At 36.2% G+C, this 20,160-nt stretch overlaps 2 protein-coding genes, 1 non-coding gene and 1 pseudogene across 3 annotated transcripts; 2 read left to right on the top strand and 2 right to left on the bottom strand.

Annotated features, from left to right (window-relative positions):
• Nucleotides 1-2,010: 2,010 nt before the first annotated feature.
• OR6T1 (olfactory receptor family 6 subfamily T member 1) lies at nt 2,011-3,095 on the top strand. The gene is given in 4 exon segments (XM_039874846.1): nt 2,011-2,341; nt 2,344-2,580; nt 2,583-2,944; nt 2,946-3,095. Coding segments are annotated over 4 exon segments (966 nt in total). The 3' UTR covers nt 2,982-3,095.
• A 7,844-nt stretch (nt 3,096-10,939) lies between these two features.
• LOC120612413 (60S ribosomal protein L4-like) lies at nt 10,940-12,186 on the top strand (annotated as a pseudogene).
• A 664-nt stretch (nt 12,187-12,850) lies between these two features.
• Nucleotides 12,851-13,759, bottom strand: OR4D5 (olfactory receptor family 4 subfamily D member 5). Its single transcript, XM_039874845.1, has one exon. The coding sequence runs from the start codon at nt 13,757-13,759 to the stop codon at nt 12,851-12,853; it is 909 nt and encodes a 302-aa protein (XP_039730779.1).
• Nucleotides 13,760-19,469: 5,710 nt separating this feature from the next.
• On the bottom strand, nt 19,470-19,676 carry LOC120612419 (small nucleolar RNA U3). The gene has a single exon (XR_005655442.1). It is a non-coding gene; the product is annotated as a small nucleolar RNA U3 (small nucleolar RNA).
• Between the last annotated feature and the right edge of the window lie 484 nt (nt 19,677-20,160).

Below are 20,160 nucleotides of genomic sequence, written 5' to 3'. Positions count from 1 at the left end.
AAAATTTCAATCGCTAGCCTTCTACTCACTAGATATGGGTCCTCGATATCTCTAACTCTAATTCCCTTGCCTGTAGGATGGAAATAATGCCTACCTTGTATAGTTGCTGAAAAATTTAACAATGAAATGGATGAAAAGTTTCTGGCACATAGTAGCTATTCAATAAATGCTGGTTAGAAGTTATTATTACGTTGTAACATTTCAAATCGATCTTCTTTTTCCCTCTGGAAGGTTCAAGTTTCAAGTTCAAATAGTTATATTTACCAGTGCCATGGTCAGACAAGCATAGTTACGTGCATCTTAACTCTCCCTCGGAGGTTTTTTAAACCTGCTGTGTTCCAGTAAAGTGGACAATAATAATAGCTATTTTATTGTGTAAATTAAGTCATTGTGTAGATCGAATAAAAAACGTGTATGTGTATGTGTCCCACAAAGCTCTATTTCCCTTTATTGATCCTCATCTTGCCAAGCAGTATTTTTAGAACAAAGAGCATGGGAATGAGAAACTATTTCCAGTAATAACTCTAATAATTTCTAATTATGTGGCTTTAGGCAAGTCTTCTTAGAAATTAAGTGGGCCAGGCAACAAGATTATTCTGAGGTTCAAAATGACCAAATTTTAAATATGTATACACAAAGGTTATATTGTTCCTATCTGAAGTAATAAGATAGACAGCTAACTAATAAAGTGACTTGAGAACTTATAGTTACTCAAGTTAACTGTCAATGGAGTGCTCAATAAGAGACTTTAGTGATATATTTTATAACAGTAGCCAGAAGTTAATATTGCATTACAACTAGGCTTTATAAGCTAGTTCTACTAATAATATTTACTTAATACTTTAGAAAGAGCCACAGTTAATGAATTTCCTTTATCTGAAATGATTGTTATCCTGAAGTAGTGCTCTCTGGAAAACATGAAACATATGCTTGCATTCTTTCCACTGTTCTCAGAAAAAATCCTTTTCTGGGTTTTATTGGGGCATTTCTTTGGTTTTGGTCTAGGCTAGCAGAATGAAACTTTATTATTAGCTAGCTACTTAAATCCCAGGAGTTATTCCTGCCAAAAATGGATTTAAATAGAGCATTCCCTGAGTGCCTCCCTCCTTTAGCCTTAAAACCAGGATTCATGCCTCAGCTGATAATCTTTGTTCAGGTGGCTTCAGACAGAATTAAGAAAATATATGCACATTCCATCTTTAATGCCAGATGTCAGCAGAAATAGATGATCCTGGATTAAACTTTGTCAAAGTTCTCAACACTTCATTCCTTGTCAATTAAAGTAACTTAATAATAATTTTTATTCTTTTGTCTTAGAATGGTTTCCAACAATTTCATTAACTGATAGGCAGGGTCTTTGAAATTCTAGTATTTGGTGTTGGATGTGAGAAAAGAACCTTGGAGCCAAGATATCCAGTGAAATTCAATTCTTCAAAATTTGTGAATGAATTTTATAAGATGCCAAAATCTCCAAGGACAAGGTGAACAAATTAAGGCAAAATTTGAAATTGCAAGTTGATATATCCTCTCTCTTTTGATAATGTTCTCTTTCCCTCCCCATCTTATGCCATGAGAATGTTGGCAGAGCTGACATTGATAGAAGGGTTGTAAATATTACCCTAAGAAAAAGGGTTTCTTGTACTCTATACAAGGAAGTCTTAAAACAAAATATCTTATGACAGGATTGGGGCTTTGCACAATCTATTCCCATAAGGAAAATAAAATCTCTAAAGATAATAAAATCCCAGATTTTTATTCTATTTTATGTAAAGCCAGGACACAGAAGGACTACAAATACTGAAACTAAAAAAAGAGTTCTTGATACTGATAAGATTTTGCTCATGGTACATTTATTCTGTAAGATCTTCTCTGACTCCTCACTCTTCTGGATTCTTCTAAAGCCACACTACTGAGATAGTATCCAGCCTATGTGAAGCAGTGAAACTAGTATGTAGAGGCTTTGGACCCAGTTACAAAATTTTGTTTCTTTTCTCCTGCAGGTGGCTGGAAATGAGTCATGAAAACTGGACTCAGGTAACAAGATTTGTCCTTCTGGGTTTCCCCAGTAGCCACATCCTTAAGTCTCTGCTGTTCCTGGGGTTGACAATGACCTACATTATAGCAGCCATAGGCAAACTACTGGTCATTGGGCTCAGTTGGGTGGACAGACATCTGCACACACAGATGTATTTCTTCCTGTGGAACTTGTTCTTTCTGGAGTTGTTGCTCATGTCTGTTGTGGTTCCCAAGATGCTTGTCATCATCCTCACAGGGGACTGCTCCATCTCATTTGCCAGCTGCATAATCCAATCCTACCTCTACTTTCTCCTAGGAACCACTGACTTTTCCTCTTAGCTGTCATGTCTCTAGTTTGTTATCTGGCAATCTGCCGACTACTCCACTATGAGATCCTAATGAGTAGTTGTGTCTGTTCCCAACTAGTGCTGGCCTCCTGGCTAGCTGGATTCCTCTATGTCTTTTGCCCCACCATCCTCATGGCCAGCTAACCTTTTTGTGACCCCAATGGTATTGACCACTTCTTTTGTCACAGTTGACCCTTACTGAGGCTCTCTTGTAGCGACATCGCCTGCTGGAGTTGATGACTTTTGTGCTCTCCACATCAGTGTCACTGGCGTTGACCTCAATTTCCTATGCTTGCATTCTTTCCACTGTTCCCAGGGCCCCCACAGCTGCCGAGCACAAGAAAGCATTCTCCACTTGTGCCTCACACCTTACAATGGTGATCATCTACTATGGAAGCTCCATTTTTCTCTATGTCCTTATATCAGAGGCTCAGTCCATGCTGCTCAACAAAGGTGCCTCAATCTTGAGCTGAATAATCATACCCCTCCTGAACCCCTTCATCTTCAGTCTCCAAAATGATAAGGTGAAGCAAGTCCTGAGAGACGCCCTGAAGTGGCACAGACCAATGGCTGGGAGAAACTATGAGGGTCACAAATAAAAGGAAACATTCTTATTAGTTTTGAATATTAAAAATTTATTTGATTTTTTAAAATGTATTTGAAGTTCAAATCACTCAGGTAACATCATGTACTTTTCTCTGATAATAAAAGAATAGTCTTCATAAATATACAATATAAAATATAGGTGTAAGCCTTCGTTATCCTCCCTATAATCTTCCTTGTACTTCTACCTCCCCCACAGAGAAAGCAGAACCAGTAGCTCAAATTTCAGAATTCTGGTTAGGATACATTTTCTCTGAGGTGTAAGGAGGCTGCTTCTCTTCTTCCATACATGGGTGCTTAAGCACACTTATTAATACTTCAGTATCCTGTATCATGAAGCCAATGCTTCAGTATCCTATATTCTAAAATATGGAGAGTCATATTTGGAGCTTAGAAGATAGTAAGAGGCCCCTTGATGCCTTCCACCCAGACTTAGTATTACAAACAAGATTAACCAGAACCTCTGTATTAGAAAATTAAATTCTGGCTGCAGTAGTAAATAGTTTTGTTAAATTTTTATTTGTTATTGCTTTTTACGTGACTAGCTTCTCCTGTAAGAATCCCATAGAGGAAGAATGCTGAGACCAATTAAATATTTTGATAGTTCTAATTCCCAAGTTAAATTCTATTTAATAGACTCTAAATAGAGGGATAATCAATCATTCCTTTAAGAAATATTAGTAAATATTTAATGTTTTAGGTACTGATCTATGCAGGGATGGAACTAGGGTGAGCCACGGGAGATAGCTAGGGCACAAGTTTTAAAGAGACACACATCCACATGGGCATGCAAATGCAAGGTCAGGGTTTATGCAAACCTCAAAGTAAATGCCTCTTTAATGCGGCACCTGAGGCACCTCTATTGCTGGTCTTTAATCTAGGCTCTGGAGCTAAGACTCAGGTATATAGTAGTAAAAAAACTATATATAGCTCTCATTTCTGTGGAATTTATAGTATAGTTGGGATGGCTGACAAAAAAAAAAAATCCTAAGGTATAAGTCAGTATGTAGTTGTAATTTGTGATAAACACCTTTGAGAAAAAAGCTGAGTTTTGTTAGAGGTTCTATTAAAGACAAATGATTTGAATTAAAAATTAAGAAAAACACTTCTGACAAAGTGACCTTTAAACTGAGGCCTAAGATTGAGCGGGGAATTAATTAGGCAAAAAGTAGGAGAGGAGCATTCCAGAGAGAGAAGGTAGTATTTGCAAAGGCTAGAAGTAAAAAAAAGAGGGCCTGAGAGAAACAAATGCAAATGGAGAGTTAGAAAAGTTGGGAAGAATAGAACTGGAAAGTGAGCTAAGGTCAGCTCAAACAGGACCTTATCTATAAGATTTCTGTGGATCTTTCTTTCTTTTCAAATTCATTATAAAGTCTTTGATGAGTTTTAAGCAAAGGAATAATCAAATCATATTTTAAAAGATAAATCAACTGCTATAGGAACAACAGATTAGAGACAGGTAAAAGTGGATTTTAGAAAATCTACTAGGAAGCTACTGCATAGCCTAGACAACAAGTATGCTAGTTATGAATGTATTGGCAGTGGAGGTTGAGCGAAATGGATAATACCTTTATAATTTGGAAGTAGAGTATTTCTACCCACAGATCTTATAATCTATAGTAGAACCAGGCTAGTAAAGGGAAACCACAGCAGTTATAGGTACCATTAGGTACCTACCATAGGAAGGATCCTATGGGAAACAGAGAAGGGTACTTAATATACAAAGAAAGGGACAGTGAAAGCTTTCCAGAAGAAGTTCTATCTCACCTAAGACCAAAGAAATAAGCCAGGTTAAGGAGGGGGCTGAGTGTTTCCTCCAGCACTCCTGGAGGTACAAAGCTCAGAGGTATCCCCAGGGTATTCAGGAAATGAAAAGAAATATAGTATGATAGACTATGGAGCAAAGAGAAGGAAGACATGAGAATGAAAAGATGAGCAGGAGCCAGTCAATACAGCTCTGTTGTTATTATTTTAAAAAGTACCATTTGAGAAAAAAAAAAAGTATGGAACTAGAAATCAGGTGATCTGGATTCTTATTGCTCCAACTTGCCTACCCTGTGCACCTGAACAAATGACATTGTCATTTTTCCTTAGCTTCCTCGTGTGTAAAATAAAGGAATTGATAGAGTAATTGGGGATGTGTGGTCATTTCAGTAATTATATAAATATCTAACCAATGTATTGTATACTTGAAACTAGTAATAAAAAAATTTAAAGTGATTGAATCAGGTGGTTTTTAATATTCAGGAGGATCATATATCTCTTTGAGAAACTCATAAAATCTATAACATTTTTCCTCCAAATAATATACATAAAACTTAGTATATGGTTCCCGATTGTTTATGGAGCACTTAAGCCCATCTCTGGAAACTTAAATTAGGTAATTTCTAAGATTCTTTTTGGCTCTTGAAATCTATGATTCTGTATGATTCTGAAAGAACTGTCAATTACATCTAGATCTGTTCAAATACATCTTTACTAATACATAATGATAGCAAGTACCATCACTAGCATTATATTTCAGTAATAGTACAAATAGGAAGATAGATAAAAATTGATGATATATAGATGATGATAGATGATAGATAGATAGATAGATAGATAGATAGATAGATAGATAGATAGACAGATAGATGAGAGAGACATAGGTGTAGTGTCTGACATTATATGTAAGTGTACACAAATGAGACATAGTAGAAAGGCTCTGTTGTATGCCATGGGAATGACCAGTAACTGTCTCCACATCTCAGTCAAGCCACATAAAGAACCAGAGAACACTCTGGACATTGTGGGCTCTTAAGTTGCATATTCTAAATGACATGGATGTTTAGCCTGTTTCCAAATCAGCCCACTGTTCTAAGTTCCAACCATTGTCATTGCCCATTGAACCACTTGAGTCATAATGATCTATTGTGAGAACAAGGGTAGGTAAGAATTTTCATAGAAACAATAAGTGGAGGATGACAATATTTTGCTTACTGCTCTACCTATTTTGCTGCACCAATTATATCAGGTATACCTAAAAAATTACACTCTCTTACACTCCACTACCAGAAGAAAGAAAAGATATATAAACATACTACTATCTGTCAAGTGTCTTTAAAATCTTATTTCTATAATTTAAATCTCTTTAGATTTCTCAGTCTCCTAAATCACAATGCAAGCAAGGGGCTACTTAAATACTTAGTTCAGCATCTACACTAACACTGAGCAAAAGTCATTTAATTCTTAGATTATTTCTGCACTTTTCCAGATCTTCTGCCATTGTACTCAGACACATTGATTTTATAGTCCACAGAACCTTTGAGTAGTATAAAGGGAGACTACTCTACAAACAATAAACTGAAGCATTTTAATTTCTTCCTTAAATCATGTTTTTATTGTTTTCTACCTCAAAGTACCTTCCCCATGAGTCTCATAGCCACAAACAGAGAGTAAAGACAGGAAAACAAACAAGACATCTATAAGTTTTGAGTCTTTTGACCTATTTATCAAGATAATAGTCACAAAATCTGGGCATTGGTTGAGGATTAAAAATAGGATCTTCTATTTCCTTTTTCCCCTTAACAAACCAGGATCTAGGCCTGAGAAACTCACTTGAGCAGAGAGTTTCATCTAAGGAAGAGAAAGAGGAAAATACCATAAGAAAACAAAAGAATCCAAGGGTGGGGAGACAGATGATAAGTGGTATGTCTTGATATTCCTTTACTGCACTGCCTCTGAGGATAAATTGAGGGAAATGCCAAGAGTTGAAGGCCTCTTCTTGCTTCATAATTAGGCCTATTGTGAACAAGCTAGCCCCACAGGCTGTCCACATAACAACCTGGCATGTGGTCTCATTAAAGTCATCTAAGAAACAGGAAGGTGAGGCAAAGGATGAATTGAGTTTAGCTTTACAAGCGCCCTCAGTTTCCATAGATAGAGCTTAAGATTTGATATGCTCCTCAGGAAGAATACAGATGAAGTCTGAGCTGAGAGTTAGCGAATGTGTCATTGGGTTCACAGTGGCCAGGGGTGAGATGATTAAGCCTTTGGAGTGAAAACTTGGCCTAGAAATAGATTGAGAAAAAGCAAGAGACTCAATGGGATCTACAACCCAAACCAAAGCTTAGGTGAGACTAAGTTAAAATGAGAACATCAACCATCCCTGACCCAACAAGAAAAAATATTTTTGAGTGTTATCAGTCACAGATTTTAACAACAAGGATTCGTGAAACATTCAGAGACAAAATTACTCACAAGTCTAGTCACAAGTCCAGAAAGCAGCCTAGGCTGGCCACCCTGCAACAGAGACCACCAAGCATCCAGAAGATACTGTGTGGATCTGAGGTCTCTGTCTTCTTTCACTGCCTTGCAGTCCAGTAAACTGCATTGATGCCATTTTAAAAGAGTAAAAAGTTAGAAAGAGGGAGAGAGCAGAATCCTAAGAATTGAGTTATTTTCTGAAAAGAATGACCACTTACTTAAAGGGTCTATTTGATTTTATGCATAGAAAAGTATAGACCTGCCTAAATTTTAGCTATCCCCTAACCAGGGTGATGTTTGTGAAGAAAATCACATAGGTTTTTAAAAAATAATGAAGCTACATTTTATTTATTTATATGACGTGTGTAAGTAAACATGTGACCTTGTTACAAGTTTAGGGTTTAGTGGAAAAAGAATTAGACCCTTGCTACTAAACTAAACTGCATAAAAATAGAACCCTGACTTGAGTCTTCTGATTCCAGAATTCTCTTTCCACTAAAATATACTCTCTTTAAATAGCTTAAGTGTCTTCTGTCGTATCTTCTCTTTCATTACCCCAACTCCTTTTTTTCTAGTCCTGTGCCTTTACTCCTTTGAGTTTGACACATACTCTAGGTCCTGTATACAAACATTTGTTTGTCATTGTTGAAAGGAACTTTGCTTATACTAATTTACTTACTAAAATATAAGTAATGGGTATTGACTCAAGGTAAAGATTGTAGATACATTTATTAAATGTCATTCTCTTCTCATACCACATACATAGAGGGTATCACTGATCAATTAAATAATATTCAACAAGTTAAATAAATAAATAAATCATTTTTTGTTTTATTTTTAAATTAATTCTTAGGTATGGAAGTGGGGATAAAAAGGTGCAAGTCCTCAAGTTAAGCCAATTGGTTAACTTGATGGTAAGAGAGGAGGGAGTCTGGATCAAGGAGTTAAGGTATTAGGGAGGAATGAGAAGATGATGGAAGAGAGGACCATGACCACTTCTCCATACCCTCTTAAACTGAGGTCGAGCTGCTAGGGGTACATATGCATTTATTATCTTTACCACTTTTTCATTTAGGGACTAGAGGATAATCTACCTATTCACATTTAACCCAATCCTGCATTTTACTTTGGATTCAGTTGTCCACAAATGATCTTTTACTCCATGCCCCCATATTCCAGTAACTAATCTACTTGACTCTCCCAACCATACTAGGTCAAGATCAATTTAAAATATTATCTCAATCCATAATGCCACTTAACCTGACACAAATTCTCAAAAAGATATTGACCCTTAGTAACTTCATAGAGTTTTAGATACCATGCAGAACTTGAAGTTCAAAAGACCTCGACTTGCCAAAGCCATCCTGAGAAAAAAGAACAAAGCTGGAGGCATCACTCTGCCTAAGTACAATTATACTACAAAATGACAATAATCAAAACAGCATGGAATTGGCAGAAGAACAGATATACGGACCAGTGGAACAGAATCGAGAGTCCAGAAATAAACTCATGTTTATATGGGCAAATAATTTTTGACAAAAGAACCAAAAACATACAGTGGAGAAAGAAAAGCCTCTTCAATAAATGGTGCTGGAAAAACTGAAAAGCAACCTATAAAAGAATGAAACTAGACTGTTGTCTATCACCACACACCAAAATTAACTCAAAAATGGATTAAGGACCTGAATATAAGACCTGAAAAATTAAGTGCACAGAAGAAAACATAGGAACTAAACTCAAGGACCTTGGACTTAAAGAGGATTTTGTGAATTTGACCTCAAAGGCAAGGAGTGTAAAAGCAAAAGTAAATGAATGAGACTTCATCAAACTAAAAAGCTTCTGCACTGCAAAAGAAACTGTCAACAAGGTAGAGAGACTACAATCCGAATGAGAAAATGTATATGCAAGCAAAGCCTCCAATAAGGGCCTAAAATCCAAAATATACAAAGAACTCAACAACTCAATAACAACAAAACTCAAATGATCCAATCAAAAAATGGGAAGAGGATCTGAACAGACATTTCTCCCAAGAAGACATACAAATGGCCAACAAACATATGAAAAGATGCTCACCTTTACTAGCTATTAGGGAAATGCAAATCAATGAGATACCATCTCACACCTGTTAGAATAGCTATAATCAACAGGACAAGTAATAACAAATGTTGGAGAGGATATGGAGCAATAGGAACCCTCATATACTGCTGGTGGGACTGCAAATTGGTACAGCCACTACGGAAAACAGTATGGAGGTTCCTCAAAAACTAAAAATTGATCTACCATATGATCCAGTAATCCCTCTACTGAATATTTACCCCAAAGACTTGAAAACTGATATCCAAAAAATATGTGCTCCCCGATGTTCATAGCGGCATTATTCATTGTGACTAGGACATGGAAGCAACCGAAGTGTCCTACAATAGATAATTGGATAATGAAGCTGTGGTACATATATAAAATGGAATATTACTCAGCCATAAGAGATGAAATACTGCCATTTGTGACGACATGGATGGATCTCAAGATAATCATGCTCAGCGCAATAAGCCAGACAGAAAAAGTTGAAAATCACATGATATCACTTATGTGAGGGATATAAAACTAAAAGCAACAAATGAACAGAACAGAGATTCATGGACATGCACAATAGACTGACTAGTGGTTACTAGAGGGTAGTGGGGGGGAGTGAGAAGGGAGGTAGATGGCATAAAAGGAGATAAATATGTGGTGACATTAAGGAATTAAAAATAAGTTTCTGTGAATTCCTCTTCCCCCCAAAAAAGAATAATGACATGTTTAACTTTTAAATAACCACTCATTTGTCAAAAAAGTTCCACACATTTAAAAAATATGAATAATTAATTATGCAAATTAAATCAATTACATGAAAATAATTCTTACCTAATAAAATTAATGCAGTGATTTTAAAGTTTAAACCATATCCAATGCAAAAAAGTTTAAAATTCACATGAAACTGTTACACAAGAAACAAGTTTGAAAAGCTATTATGAGTTGAATTGTGTCCCCAAAAAAATGTCATGTTAAAGACTGTGATCTTATTTGGAAATGGGGCCATTGCACATGTATTTAGTTAAATGAAGTCATACTGGAGTAAGTTTGGCCCCTACTGCAATATGACTGCTGTCCTTATAAAATGGCCGTGTGAAGACAAACACACAAGATGTGGCTATAGTCTTGAAGACTGTCCGAGGACAAATTATGTGCTTATTAGAAAATGTATAGATCAAAAATATGGGGTTTTGTTGAAGTCACCTGTCAGAATCTATGAAAATTTCTAGATATTTATATACCTGTACAGAAGGCCTTAGCATGCCTTAACCCAACTTTTAAAAGTCTAAATATCTAATCTAACTAAATAAAATATTTCTCCATTTAAGAGAGGGAAAAAAAAAAAGAAATTAGGCTTCAAAGTTAAAGACACCTGAGCTGGATTCCAGAAACAAGTTTTGTCGCTTTAAATAAATTATTTAGTGTCTCTTACTTGCAACTGATTCATCATTTAAATGAAGATGATACCTACGTCATGAGGATGTTGAGAGAAATAAAATAAATTATAAATAAAAATCATTTGGTACAATGCCTGGCACATAGTAAGCTTTTAAATATTATTTAGATGATAAGGATGATGATAGCCTTAAGAAACAGTGAAGACTTTTCCTGTGGGAGCCATCAGGTTGAGAGGAGCACGGCCATCTTCTCTCCCCACCATGGCGTGTTCTTATTGACTGTTATTACTGTACTCTGAAAAAGAGGAATCATCTGGCAAAATGTCACTTTGTCTGCTGTGTTCAAGACTCCCATTTGACCAAGAATTGTGAACTTTGTTCATATCATCTTGTACATATCATCTTGTAATAGAGAGCTCTGTGCTGTCAGTAAATTAGCAGGTCATCAAATCAATTCTGAGTCGTGGGGTACTGACAGAACTATGGCTCAAATTCCCAGAGTTCAAGGCAGTGGGACTGATCGTTCTGGCCAGGGTGGTTTTGGCAATATGTGTCGTAGGGGCTGCATATTTGCGCCAACCAAAACCCAGAGCTGTTGGCACTGCAGAGTGAACACAACACAGAAGCGATATGCCATCTTTGCCCTGGCTGCTTCAGCCTTACCAGTGTTGGTCATGTCTAAAGGTGTTATATTGAGAAAGTTCCTGAACACTTTCTTTGATGGCTGAAGATAAAGGTGAAGGCTACGAAAAGACCAAGGAGGCTGTTTTGTTCTTAAGAAAATTGAGGCTTGGAATGTTATTTAAAAAAAAAAAAAGTCTGTGCATCTCAGCAAATAAAAGCTCGTAAGGGCAAAATGAGAAATCATCTATAATGAGGACAATGGTTTCATCAAAGCCTTCAGAAGCATCCCTGGAATTATTCTGCTTAATGTAAGCAAATTGAGCATTTTAAAACTTGCTCCTGGTGGGCATGTAGGCCATTTATGCATTTGAACTGAAAGTGCTTCTTATAAGTTAGATGATCTGTATGGTATTTAGTGTAAAGCTGCCTCCCTCAAGAGTAACTACAATCATTCCATGCACAAGATATTCAGTAAAGACCTTAGAAGAATCTTGAAAAACCCAGAAATCCAAATCCTCAGAGCACCACACAGGAAAATTCATTGCAGAGTCCTGAAGAAGAATCCACTGAAAAAGCTGAGAATCGTATTGAAGCTAAATGCATATGCAAAGACCATGTGCCAGAACACTACTCTTCTCCAGGCCAAGAACCATAGCTCTAAGTGGATAAAGCAGCAGCAGCTCTAGAAACCAAATAATATGAGAAGGGGGTTCCAGGTGAAAAGTCAGTAGTAGGAAATAAGGAAAAGCGGCTGTTGGCATTATGAAGCAAAAGAAGCTTTTGATGGGGGAAAAAGGGCTACAGCTACCAAGAAACCAACAGCTGAGAAGAAGCCCGATGGGGCGGGAGTCGGGGCGGGGGAGGGGACACCACAGAAGAAATGAAGCTTGTGCATAAACTAAAATTTGTTTATTCCACAAAGATCAAATTACTTTGGAGAGCTAATTTTGAATAAAAGCCTGATCAAAGCAAAAGGAAAAAAAGAAATGATGAGGAAAAAAGTAATAATATGACCAAGATAATTCCCTTTCTCTTCATTGACATTAAATTCAATCAGCCCCCTGAAATCAGGACTCGGTGTCTGACATTTATTTTAACCTCGAGGTTTCTCTTGTCTCCAAGAAGTTTATCATTGTTTGAGTTTCTCAAATGTATTTTGTGTCCAAGAAGCAATGTCAGAAAAGAAACACCAGATACACCACCTTCACGCATTCTGCATTTGGAACTTTTTCAGCAGGGCCAACATCACGCTCATATAGGAAAAGTGCCACCTGAGCCAAACATCATTTCTGGATAGCACTTGAAGCTTTGCCTCTAAGAGGCGCTTGGGAGAAGTTCTAGGATACTCATTCCATTTTCTAGCTTTGTTAAAAGTTCAGGTCACCAGAACTTGACTGAGTTTAAGAACAATAGAGAAGTAGTGGACAAGTAGTTTCAGCTACTTTGTGAGTCTTCTCAAGCAGGTTGGTACACTGAAGCATCTCTCAGATCCTCAGGTCCCTGCTTTTGCATATCTGGAGGTTAAAGCTCCAGGGGACCCAGTAGGTCCTATTGCCTTCTCCACAGCTTCTTCATGGCCAGGATCACTTCTTTGTTTCTCAAGGTATAGATGGCAGGATTCAGCATGGGAGTGACCATTGTGTACAACACAGAGACAACCTTGTCCATGGGGAATGTACGAAATGGCCTTGCATAGATGTAAATGCAAGGCACAAAGATTAAGGTCACCACGGCAATATGGGAGGCACAGGTGGATAAGGCCTTCTTGCGACCCTCCCATGAGTGGCTTCGGAGCATGACTAGCAGTGCTGTGTAGGATACCAAGAGCACCAAAAAACACACCAGAGTCACCAGGCCATTGTTAGACACCATTAGTAGCTCTAAGACAAATGTATCTGTGCAGGCCAATTTGATCAGCTGAGGCACATCACAGTAAAAGTTGTCCAGTTTGTCAGGCCCACAGAACGGCAGCTGGACAGTCAGTCCAACTTGTACAATGGAGTGAATGAATCCCCCCACCCAGGAGGCTGCCATGAGGAGCCCACAGACTGCTCGATTCATAATAAGTGTATAGCGCAGGGGCTGAGAAATGGCAACATAGCGGTCATATGCCATGACAGTCAGCAGGAAGATCTTGATGCCTCCAATGAAGTGGAAGAAGAAGAGCTGAGTCAAGCAGCCACCAAAGGAAATGATGGGGTTGCCTGAGAGCAAGTCAGCCAGCATCTTAGGGGCAGTGATAGAAGAGTAGCAAAAGTCCAGGAAAGAAAGATTGCCCAAGAGAAAGTACATAGTTGTGTGCAGGCGTGAGTCAGAGGTTACTATGGCCACAATGAGGAGATTTCCAGTTACGGTAGTAAGATACACAACAGAGAAGACAATGAAGAAGAGGAACCGAAGTTCCCATACCTGAGAGAGCCCCAAGAGGACAAATTCTGTCACCTGAGAATGGTTCATTGGATTCTTCTGCTTGTTATAATCTGGTAAATAAACCTGCTAAGAAAAATGGACATATTCATCATGGAATCCACATCTGTGAAATAATTTTCTCTCCCAGCTCTGAGGAATTCTCCCCTGTCTCATTTACCATAAGAAAAATGTTATAAGTGGTTCTATAGGACATCAAGTATTTGATCATCACATGTTGTTATAATAAAACATCAGGAGCATAAAACTCAGGGATGCACTGATACTACTTAAATTTTATGAGAATCAAAAATATTTAGCTCTCAAAAACTGAGTGGTATATAAAGGAAAGATCACTAAACTGAGAGTGAATTTTTAATTTTCCCAGTAACAACTGAAACAATCTTCTGAAATTCTCTAAGGTTCACTTCCCTTATCTATGATATAAATTAGCCAGAAGGTCTGCAAAGTATCCTGTAGTTTAATATTTTAAAACTATATGTGGCTTTTTTGAGAAAACCTGATAAATCCCCACATGCCAGATATTTAGACAGAATTTCCATAAGATGACAGATTTCTACTTATATACCAAAACAACAAACCATGCAAGTTGCCTATCATACCCTTGGAAAAAAATTCAGTTGTCTTCTGAGCTAACTCTTCCTTGGAATTATGTTTTCAGCCCTAGGAGGACGCTAAAGTCATGACCGAGGGAACAAAACAGAAAACGCAGTTCTTGTACTTTATAAGGGTAGTAGAGAACTATTGTTTTTCTGAAGTTAGATAAGAAAACATATGATATGGCTCTGAGAAACTCAGAAAAACTATTGTCCCCAGAGAAACGAAGGAAGAGCAACTAGAATATTAAACCACCCCTGAAGAGTTTGAGCATCAATATTAATTTCATAGAATCATCTAAAGAATAATTTCTTATTCTTATAAGAAGCAGAAAGAGGAAGCCATAAATATTAATTGAAGTTTAAAAATCACTATCTAAATGCAAAGCTGTCTCATTTAAAAACCTTGCAAATAAGTGGGATGTTTTTATATATTTAAGTATTTTTAAAGATACTAAGAAAGCTGGCTATTTATAAGAATCCTGGAATTAATTTCTTCATATCCTTTAAGAGAAATGTAAATTACCATTCCAAATTTAACTTAATTTTAAGTATGACTTTTCAATTACATTTTCCTTCCATTGTTCTTTTTTCATTTAATAAGCATTTATTAAGCACTTTGTATTTACTAGGCACTATGCTAAACACTAAGGATTTTACAAAAATAACACACAAATGATTTAATAAGACCAAGACCTTCTGACACTTGCCCACTTCTCAAGTTTTATTATTTTATACATAGGCCCTTTCACCAAACTATTTAAAGTTCCCTGTACTTTTCATGCTCAATACACTCTTCATTTATTTTCTTTGTTAATTTTTATGTATTAATTTTGCTTTCATTTTAATGAAATATTTCAAATACACAAAGTTGGCATTCCTAGTTTTAGCTTCAGCATGTGAAGAACTTGGAAATCAATATTTCTATTTTTAAAACAAGAAAAAGCTAAACAAACTAAAGGTCAATGACTTTTCTTAGACCCATCAAAGAACTAGGGTCATAGGGCAAAACCCTACCTCAAAACCTAGAGAGATAAGAGAAGCACAGAGACTCATAGTAGAGATCTGCTTACCTGAAGCAGCATCCACTGGAGTCATAAACTGGTAAAAGCACTTAAATGGCAATTTTGATGATTTGTTGGAAGCTGAATATAGACTAGCGTGTGAGTTGGAAACTCCTGGGGGCTTTATATTTAGGGAGACTCAATATTTTTGTGGTTTTAATCTCTAAGAACCCTACAAGTCTCTCACACTAAAGAGTGAAGAAAGATATTCTTCAGGGTGAGGGAAAGAGTGACAACTATAAAATTGGCACAGAAAATTCTTTATCACAAATGCCTGTTCTCCAGGATAAAAAACTTTAGTAGAACCATATCTTACCTTCTTACTTGGGAGAAGGGTATTTCTTCAACTCCAGTCTCTTATAGTCTTGCTGTGTCACCTAAGCGGGTGACTGTAGGGACAGTCCCACTAAAAGGCTGAGATTTAATCACAAGAATATAGATCGTTTCCCTTTCTCATTAACCTTACAACAGGACTTCAGTATCATAATAGTGTATTACAGCTGAAACAGCTGTAAGACATGGACTCCCTCTAAGGAAGAGTGCTTAAGGATGCCTTAAATCAATGGGAGAGAAAATAATTTGTAGCTTCTGACACCTACTACCAGACAAAATATTAAACACAGTGCAGCTACTAGCCAGATTAACATAAATTCCAGATTCAAGTTTCTTTACCTCATTTCCTATTACTTGATCTATCATGTCTGGCTTTCAACAAAAAATTAAAAGCCTTGCTAAAAGGCAAGCAAAAACAGTCTGAAGAGCAAAAATAAGCAACAGAACCAGACTCATATACACACAGATGTTAGAATTATCAGGCAGGAAATTTAAAATAGCTATGATTAATACTTTAAGGGCGCTAAGAAAGAAATTAGACAACATGCAAGAACAAATGGTAATATGAAAAGAGAGATAGAAATCCTATAAAAGAATCAAAATGACATCTTAGAAATTTAAAACACTTAAGAATGCCTTGATGGACTCATCAGTAGGACAGACACAGCCAAGAAAAGAATATGTAAATTTGGATATAGATCGATAGAAACTTCCCAAACTGAAATGCAAAGAGCAAAAATGGAAAAGAGAAACAAAATATAGCATTGAAAACTTTGGGATGACTTACAAAGGTGCAGCATACAGATAATTGGAATACCAGAAGGAATAACAGAATGAAGTAAAAGTCGTATCTGAAGTAATAATGTCTGAGAATTTCCCAACAATAATGATAGACAATAGACGTGAAACTACAGATCTAGGAAGGTCAAAACACACCAAACAAGATAAACACACACACACACACACACACACACACACACACACACACACTACACACATACAAGTATACCTAGGTATACATATTCAGTGACAGAAAACCAGACAAAAAGAAAAATATTAAAAGGGTCAAGAGGAAAAAAATCAATTATAGAGGAACAAAAATAAGAATTACAGTGCAGGTCTTGTCAGAAACCAACCAATCTAACAATGGAGCATGAAAATATATGAGGCTAAAACTGAAAAACCGAAAGAAAAAATAAACAAATCCAGTATTATAGTTGGAGACTTCAACACTCATCTGTGATTTAGGGATATTACTACCTAAAACAAATCTAAAGTAGATAGTCCCTTATTAGTCCACTACGAGCAGGTCACAGGAACTACATGTGAGACACCTGGCCTTATCCATGATTGTTCTGCAATGACTGTCCAGAAGTTTGGAAGGTACACATAGCAAATTTGAGATCTTTATAGCCCCTGGGCTGAAGATAGGCCTAAAATTTTGAAGTACATTTCCCCCTTGAATTCTCAGAGAAAATTCATAACCCCAAGCAAAGATTCCAGTTTACTGTTATTTGCGGGGAGTCATCTCAGGCTGGATCATTTATAATGAAGCTCATCAAGAGAGAACTTTATCATAACCATAGAGTTTTTAAACTTATTGTTTTGTCGATGTTTCTTTTGCCATGAAGAAACTTTTTAGTTTGATGTAGTCCCATTTTTTTTGCTTTTACTTCCCTTGCTTTGGGGTCAAGTTAATAAAATCCTCTCTGAAACCAAGGTTGATAAGTTTAGCACCTATGTTTTCTTCTATGTATTTTATTGTTTCAGGTTTTATATTTAGGTCTTTGATCCATTTTGAGTTAATTTTTGTGTATGATGTCAGATAAGCAGTCTGGTTTCATTCTTTCGCATGTGGCTTTCCAATTTTTTTTAATACCGCTTATTGAATAGGCTTTGTTTTATTCATTGTATGTTTTTGGTTCCTTTGTTGAAAATTAGTTGCCCATATACATGTGGACTTATTTCTGGGCTCTCAGTTAGGTTCCATTGGTCTGTGTGTCTGTTTTTCTGCCAATATCATACTGTGAACAGACACTTTCCCCAAGAAAACATACAAATGGCCAACAGACATATGAAAAGATGCTCAACTTCACTAGCTATAAATGTAAATCAAAACCACAATGAGATACCACTTAAATCTGTTAGAATAGCTATTATCAATTAGACAAGAAAGAACAAGTATTAGAGAGGCTGTGGAGAAAAGGGAACTCTCATACATTGCTGGTGGGACGGTAAACTGGTACAGCCACTAAGGAAAACAGTACGGAGTTTCCTTAAAAAGATTAAGAATAGAATTACCATATGACCCAGCAATTCCTCTTCTGGGTATCTGCCCCCCAAAATTAAAAACATTTATTTATAAAGATATATACCCCTGATATTCATAACAGCATTATAAACAGTAGCCGAGACATGGAAACGACTAAATGTCCTTTGGTGGATGATTGGATAAAGATGATGTGGTGCATATATACAATGGAATACTACTTAGCCATAAAAAAGGATGAAATACTGACATTTGTGACAATATGGATGAACCTTAAGAGTATCATGCCAAGTGAAATGTCAGTTGGAAAAGACAAGAACCATATGATTTCACTCATATGTGGGATATAAAACAGAAAGCAAAAAATAATGAACAAAACAAACAAACTCATAGATATAAACAATAGAAGGGTGGTTACCAAAGAAGATAGGGGGAGGGTGATGAGGGAAAGGGGTCAAGTATATGGTGATGAATTGAGACTAGACTTTGGGTGGTGAGTACACAATGCAATATACAGATGATGTATTATAAAATTGTACACTTGAAACTTATATAATGTTATTAACCAGTGTTAACCCAATAAATATAATTTTAAAAAATTCAACTAACAATAGATAACTCATGAACACTAAAACTTGATAACCAAAATTAAAATTTTTAGTAGAAAGTTTAAAAAATAAAGTCAAGAAAATGTTCCAGAAACTAGTGGAAAATAATAAAAAGAAAAAGTATGAGAGAAAAGGTGTAATCACAGGATCAACTTAGGAAGCCCAAAATCTGATTAATGAGAGTTCCAGAAAGATAGTATAGAAGAGAGAAAATGGAGGGAAAGAAATTACTTTGAAAGAGTAAAATAAAAACAATAGTAAAAGACAAGGATCTCCAGATTGAAAGGGTCTTCTAAATATTTAGTGCAGGGCCCTCTTCACCACCACCACCACCCCCATAGAAAGAAGAGGCAATTTGCATGATAAAAGCCCTTACAATTCCCTTTCCCTCAAAAGAAGATGTTCTGGTCTAAAAATAACCACTTATTTTCTTTTGTTAATACCTCTCTTGCTCCAACTTGATTCCCATAAAAACTTTCAATTTTGTATAACCCCTCAGATTGCCCTTCTAGTTGCTAGATGGGATGTTGCCCAATTCATGAATCACTTAATAAAGCCAATTAGATCTTCAAATTTACTTACTTGAATTTTGTTCTTTAACACTCAGTATCCTCAAAAGTGCCAAACAAGCAAGTAAAACCAGATACATGGTTTTATATATTGATTGTGTAAGTATATCTGAGAACCTAAGGTTCCTAGATTTATTAATAATGGTCAAAATTATTGTTAGATACAAGAGAATGAAGGAAGAAATATAAAATATAAACTTAATTAGCATACTACTTTAACTGATTTATTTAAGGAACAAGAAGAAGGGGCAGAGAACTCTACCAAAAGCGCTTGCTCTTAAGAAACCAAGGTATGACAGTCATCACTCAGACAGCAATCTTTCCTTCCACATTCTCTGATGGGGAAAGGGGCAGCAGGGGTGAGTTAACATCAGTTGCAATAAAAAAACACCAAAAGTCAGCTTCACACTTAGGAGAGAATGCTCCATCTCTTTCTCGTATTATTCCTCATGTAGTACAGTATATGATTAGTAATAAATTATAAAATTATTCTTGAAAATATAGTCTTCACTACATTGCTACAACCTTTGCCAAGTTATGAAAGACACCTACATTACATTGACTGAGACATTTTTCTCAGGTTACTTGCCTTTAAAATGCATAACATAATATACAGAGCATAATGAATCTGTCAAAGGTCAAGGTTCAAAAGATTATTTCCACTTATAAAATTTTCAGGAATTCTTCAAGCAATAGCAAGTGCAATTAACATACTGTCTCCTGACAGTTAACTATGCTGAAATTTGCTTATAGCTGGTAAGGCAGGTTTCTTAAGCATTTAAATATCTTCTAATCTCAAGGAACACTGGAATATTCACTCCTCTTACAGGTAACTCTATCATGAACAATAAATCAAGATATTTTAAAATTTTGTATCAGTTTTGTGAGTTGTATTTTTTCAAAGAATTTGCCTATGTTATCTAAAAGTCAACTTTATTGGCATAAACTTGTACATAATACACTCTTACTATTCTTTTAATTAATGTAGTATT

This window comes from Pteropus medius, unplaced genomic scaffold (genome assembly GCF_902729225.1).
Source record: "Pteropus medius unplaced genomic scaffold, Ma_sr-lr_union100, whole genome shotgun sequence".
Taxonomy (NCBI): Eukaryota; Metazoa; Chordata; class Mammalia; order Chiroptera; family Pteropodidae; genus Pteropus; species Pteropus medius.
The sequence above is the reverse complement of the archived record's forward strand: the minus strand, read 5'-3'. Positions and strand labels throughout refer to the sequence as shown.

Bases quoted from the DNA above. Each gene is read 5' to 3' on its own strand.
- OR4D5 (XM_039874845.1), bottom strand. From the start codon at position 13,759: ATGAACCATTCTCAGGTGACAGAATTTGTCCTCTTGGGGCTCTCTCAG.